At 40.1% G+C, this 6230-nt stretch overlaps 1 protein-coding gene across 2 annotated transcripts in view; it reads right to left on the reverse strand.

Annotated features, from left to right (window-relative positions):
• LDB2 (LIM domain binding 2) overlaps window positions 1–6230 on the reverse strand; it is a 337481-nt gene that overhangs the window by 11676 nt on the left and 319575 nt on the right. Inside the window, exon 7 of one of the 2 annotated variants that reach the window (XM_015817658.1) lies at window positions 4157–4314. In XM_015817658.1, coding sequence (XP_015673144.1) covers window positions 4157–4314 — 158 coding nt within the window. Of the gene's footprint in view, window positions 1–4150; window positions 4315–6230 lie in introns of both variants that reach the window. The other variant, XM_015817657.1, reaches the window with a different exon arrangement.

Below are 6230 nucleotides of genomic sequence, written 5' to 3' on the forward strand. Positions count from 1 at the left end.
GAAGAGAGCTAAAGGATGTTATAGAATTGTTAACTTAAGGATAATATAATTTAAGACAGAATATAATTATTGTATTGTAAACCCTGTGTGTAGCTCTGGGAAGTCGGGGGGAAGGGAGGGGGGTGGGGAAGGGTGGGGTATGAGGGAGGTGGGGAGTTATATTGTAAAAATTTTAAAAATTTTCAATAAAAAAAACAAAGTACAGTTTGCTGGTGTAAAAATATTGTTTCTCAACTTGCCAACAAACCTGGGGGAAGGGAAGGGAAGGGAATGTGAGCTGCGAAGATCAAAAGCCAGACCTGAGATTCAAGGACATTCTACCAAGTGTCTGGGTAGACTTGAAGATGCTTTATCATAACAATATTTTCCAGTTTGATTGGGCAATGTGACCTGACCAAGAGGGAGAAGGAAGAATTCTATGCTTTGACTATGGGGATGTGGGTGGGGTCTGGCCAGAGCTGTCTTTGCTTTCATAATGTGCCAAACTGGTGCACTCAGTAAAGTTTACATTAAGAGATTGGAATGTCTTGAAGATGTTTGCTTGGTTGGGTTCATCAGTCGGAACCATGACACTCTTATTGCTTCTCAGAAACCTACAAGTAAGTCTTCTTCTATTGGCTTTCCAAAAATATTTCTATCTGGGAATTATTTCTACTTAGGCCAGCAGGCATAAGAACGTGGTTTTGAAAAGCCAGGTGTTATCACCACAATTTAAATGAAAAATAATAAAAAACAAAATTCTTGAAAGATCACCAAACCTTATGAAAACTTAGCACTCCAATTGTAAGATTTGGGGAGATTTTGCAGTAAGATTCCAATTGCTCCTAATATTTTACCAATCTCACAATAGTGCAGGAAATTTTGGAGGGTGGTATTTCTGGAGAAATCCAAATAAAATCCCAAGGTTTATTTCTAGTACACCAAAATTTATTTTAACAAGAAATGATAAATCAGTAATCTGCTGAATTTTAGTTCAATGCCCTTCCAGGGGATTTTAAGAGATCCCTAGTGCCAAGATCACGTCATCAGAATAGTTGGGGCCAAATCTTTTGACCTGAGGTTGTAAGAATGGGAGAGGGAGCAGGACGTGGCAGGTGGCAAACTGATTCTACCCTTATCATTTCACCCTTCAAAAACCATTAGAACCATCAAAGTTTTCACTGTTTTATAGCATTTTGATACTCTCCCCTTATCTCTGCCTTGCCCCAACATTGTCTGAAACTGACCTAAACCTGGGTGATTCCAAGTTGCTTTTTGGAGATTTGGTACAGAATTGAGAATGATTTACTTATAGGAAGCCTCCTGCAACTGTACCCAGTTCAGCCACTCTGATGCCACCATTTGGTGGCTGATTCTCGGGATGCCTGTGGTTGGAACCTGTGGCTTATATCAAGTCTGGAGTTAGTATCTGAGTGTGGCAAACCTAATGGGACTTACCACAGCTTGAAAAGCACTGCATTTGCATGTTGTCATGTATGGCATAGTGCCATTTAATCTATAACATTATAAATTGTGATTTAATACTCTTGTAAGAAAAAAAATGTTGGGTGGGAATTTCTCCTCTTCTGATGCACTACCCACCCTCTCTTATTACTATACCATGGCTTCTCAACCTTGACAACTTTAAGGTGTGTGGACTTCAACTCCTAGAATTCCCTAGCCAGCCATGCTGGCTAGGGAATTCTGGGAGTTGAAGTCCACACATCTTACAGTTGCCAAGTTGATAACATTGTATTACATCATCTACAATTCACCAGAGCCAACTCCTTGGTCTGCTAACCCTGACAGACCACATCTATAGCCAACCATCATTCTCCATTATGTCCTGACCAAGTTTTATAAAACAGGCTCAATGTTTGTTATAATGTAGAAATATTTCAACAAAGAAATGCTTGATGGATCTCATATCTTATAATACAAGGCTCTCTCTAATGCTGCAAGGAAGAAGTAAACAGGCAGGGCAGGGGGAGAGGGGAGAATAGAGTAAAAGATCCTGGCAACTAAGCTGAAGGAAACTTAAGCATAAAAGACTTTGGGTTGCATTTACCTTTCCAAGAGTAGAACCTTAAAGACACCTTCCAATTCAAGTACACCTTATCTTCACTAGCTAGTTCTGTATAATGGCCACCAACCTATGAGGAGGACTGGAAGTGACTCCATTTAAAATCCCTCAATGTTTCTCCTTAAATTGGCCTTAGAGTCACTGTTGTCAAATGAAACACTCCATTCCCTTCCAGAGTTGAGGCTGCAGATCAGGAGTGCTCCTAGCTCCTGCTTATGAAATGATAAGTAGAATCAAAGAATTCAATCTTTGGGTTCTGTTTTGCACAGGTACACACATAGTTTTGGGCTAATCAGGTCACATTTAGCTACATTTCAACATTAAACAAAGCAAAAGGTGAAGATCAGCATCTTCAGGTCCACCCATTAATTAAATACAGTCTGCACGTTATGTAGGATAACCCACCACTGCAATCCTGGGTATGTCAATTCAGTAAGAAGTCCAAATGAAGCATATTGGCAGAACTGTTGCTACTTCCTTGAGTAGAAAAACAGTAGGAGGATCTTGTCAAGGTCAATATCCATGATTGTAGAGTCCATTGGTAGGTTCTAGCAATTTAGGATCTAAAGGAACCATTCTGAAGTTTTATTTCAGAACCTCTGGATAGAATAGAGTAGAGTAGAGTAGAGTAGAGTAGAGTAGAGTAGAGTAGAGTAGAGTAGAGTAGAGTAGAGTAGAGTAGAGTAGAGTAGAGTAGAGTAGAATAGAATAGAATAGAATAGAATAGAGCTGGAAGGGACCTTGGAGGTTTTCTAGTCCAGCCTCCCACTCAAGGAGGAGAACATATACCATCTCAGAGAAGTGACTGTCTAACCTCTTCTTAAAAATCTCCAGTGATGGAGTGCCCACGATTTCTGGAGGCAAGCTGTTCCACTGGTTAATTGTCCTTACTGTCAGGAAGTTTCTCCTTAATTCCAGGTTGCTTCTCTCTTTGTTCAGTTTCCAACCATTGTTTCTTGTCCTGCCCTCTGGTGCTTTGGTGAATAACATAACCCCCTCTTCTTTCTGGCAGCCCCTCAAATACTGGAATACTGCTATCATGTATCCCCTATTTCTTCTTTTCTTTAGACTAGCCAAACCCAAGTCCTGCAGCCGTTCTTCGTATGTTTTAGTCTCCAGGCCTTTGATCATCTTAGTTGCTCTTCTCTGATTTTTTTCCAAGGTCTCAACATCTTTTTTGTAGTATGGTGACCAGAACTGGTTGCAGTATTCCAGGTGTGGTCTTACTAGGATTTTATAAAGCGGTACTAATACTTCACGTGATCTTGATTCTATGCTTCTGTTTATACAACCCAGGATTATATTAGCTTTTTTGGCTGCTGCTGCACACTGCTGGCTCATTCAAGACAATGAAGACACTCTCTCACACTTAGAGCCAAATGCTGGTGGAATCTCATGAAACCAGGTGGCTATAAAATGTTCATAGAAAATCCAGTTTTTCTTGAACTGGTAGGGCAGACAGTTTCTCTTGCTTCTTGAAGAATATGGTCATACAAACTACTAAACAATAAGGATGATCTATAAAAGCACATTTAAGTTATGGAGTAAGAAAAATGGTATTCATTATAGCATTGTCTATTCATCTTTCCAAAATAATGTATAGGAGCAGAATCTGAATCCTGATTGAGTGGGATCACCTGCGGGGGAACAGAGCCATGGAGGGACAATGCAATGATGTCATCATATCAATTATGTCATATGCATTGTTTGCATGGTAGCACCAGGAGGTCAGTGTGGTTCCCACCAGATATTTATGATTGCACCGCTAGCCAAGAGTGCTTGCCTGCATTGCCCATCCTTTTTTTACAAATTGGATCCATTTTCCACAGGTGTGCAGCAAGGCATGGGAGCATTGTAAAGCTCTATGGAGGGCAGGTAAAAGCCCCATTGAGCCCAGCCCTTCCCCACTGGCCAATACCAATAAGGCAACTTTTGAAACCCTGCTTGGTACTTGAATAGGTTGCCTGAGTCACTTGAGAACTCCATGTGGGAAGGAGTTGCTTAATGATTTACAGCAGTTTTTGCTCTTTTAGGGATCCTGGCCTACAGATGGTCTTAGGTGAGGCCTAAAATGAAAAGGAGACTTACAGGTACCTGACTGGCAAGGCTCAGGTTCACTGCTGAGGCTTTCTTCTTGCTGTTGGTGCTGTTGATGTTATTCCCGACACTGCTGTTGGAGGTACTGCTGGTGGAATTTTTCCTTTTTCTCCGTTTGGTGCTGGGCTGTCTTGCAGGCTCTGTGGGAGAGAAGGCTGAGATGTAGCACAAAGGCATATGCAGAGAGATGAAGGAGCCTGGCTGCCATGCATGAATCTGTGCCATCTCAATTTCATTAAAAGGGGGCAGGCACAAAGCTGAAAAAACAGCTAACTATCGGGAAAGTTAATTTGAGTCAAAAAGCACATATACGTTAAGAAGTAGGAAAAAAAGGAACAGTTGTTTATAGTTTTGCCATCCATGATACAAAAATAATGCTCTGCTGTATGCTATTCTGTAATTCAGTATTGGTTGTATTGTGTTATGTTATAGTAGTGTTTCCAAACTTTAGCAACTTTAAGATATGTGGACTTCAACTTAGAATTCCCTAATCAACCATGCTTGCTGGAGAATTGAAATCCACATAACTTACCAAGATTGGGAAATACTGTATCATAGTAATAGTAATTTACAGTCCTTACAAAAAGTTGCTTGCCATAATCAACTGAGCAAAAAGAGGAGACAAATTGCCTGAATTCATAATGGGCACTGTCAAGAAACTAGATTACTTTGGCTCAGAGTCAGAAGAGAAACTTAAGATTTACATCCATTCACTTTGCCCTCTAGAAGTCAATATAAGTATTAGCTCGCATGGGCTGCAGTTAGGAATTATTTATGCAAAGTTTTCTTTTCCTCTGGATAAATCCTGAAGTGGGAGGGTCGGAGAAATGCACTGAATCAAAAATGATCTGTTTCCTACCAGAAATACCTCATAACAGGTGTACATAGAATTGTAGGGTTGGAAAGGAACTTGGAAGTGTTCCAGTCCAACCCCCTTCCCAGGGCAGAAGTCCTCATACCACCTTGGACAAATGGTTGTCCAATCTTTTCTTGAAAACCACCAGCGACAGAGCACCTACACAATTGGAAAAATTTCCCAGATTCTATTAGGCAAAATGATCAGTGATAATTTTAGGAAATAGTATGATCATGGGTTTTTTTTTTTAGTTCTAGATGACCTTTTATATTTCTTATCTGTGCAATTTCTTTATTTTTTTCCTTCTCTTTCTGTCCTCTAAAGCTACATTTAGTTTCACTCAAATTTATTACAGTCAAAGACCAATACAATTAAAAATGCTCAGAAGAGTATCTAGTTAAAAGTCCTAGAATAAAATAATAATAAGTAACAAATAAAATCTGTATTGAAATCATAATTTGGCAGCCTATCTAATGGTTGCATGTAAACAAGAGCATGGCCTGAGCTATAATGTAATAACAGTCCTTAAACTGTGAAGGCCTATAGTTATTAGGTACTCAAATATAACAAGGTGATAATATCAAAAGATTTGGAGCACTAATTGTATAAAATGGTTATAATGGATTATTCATCAGGCAAATCTTTAGCACTGCTGCAGCTAAGTCTTGCTGAACCATTCATAAAGGGAATCAAGCTACAATAGCAATATGAAAGATAAAACGTGAAAATGGAATTAAAATAACTAATTGTGCTATATGGCTGACTGAAGAGGTAGTCAAGTGACGAAAAGAGTGTTGTGACAGCACATGTGAAAGGGATGGAGCTTGCCTCGTGAGGGAGGGACATTGCTTTCATCATTTGGATGAAAGGCATCTAAAAACAGGACACTACAAAACATTTGCATGTAAACATGGAAAAGATTTGCATATTTAAATATATCTAAAGACAGCCATGGCACCCTTCTGGAACCATGACAACCCTAGAAACTTCATGAAAGAGGGATCTATTTGCAGGAGTAGAGCACAGAACAATTTCCTTCTTGTCTCCTCCCTCTTCTCCTCTCTTCTGTATGGGGTGTTCAGGGAGGGGTAGCACCTCTGGTGGAGGGCATGTCGTGCCCTTTTTAGGGCAGCTCGTACACCTTTGGTCCCCACCTGACACTCAGCTCTCACCTGTGGCTCCTAGTAGCTGTAACATACGCAGCGGCCACACCCC

This window comes from Protobothrops mucrosquamatus, unplaced genomic scaffold, assembly GCF_001527695.2.
Source record: "Protobothrops mucrosquamatus isolate PMUCROS unplaced genomic scaffold, P.Mucros_1.0 scaffold618, whole genome shotgun sequence".
Classification (NCBI taxonomy): Eukaryota; Metazoa; Chordata; class Lepidosauria; order Squamata; family Viperidae; genus Protobothrops; species Protobothrops mucrosquamatus.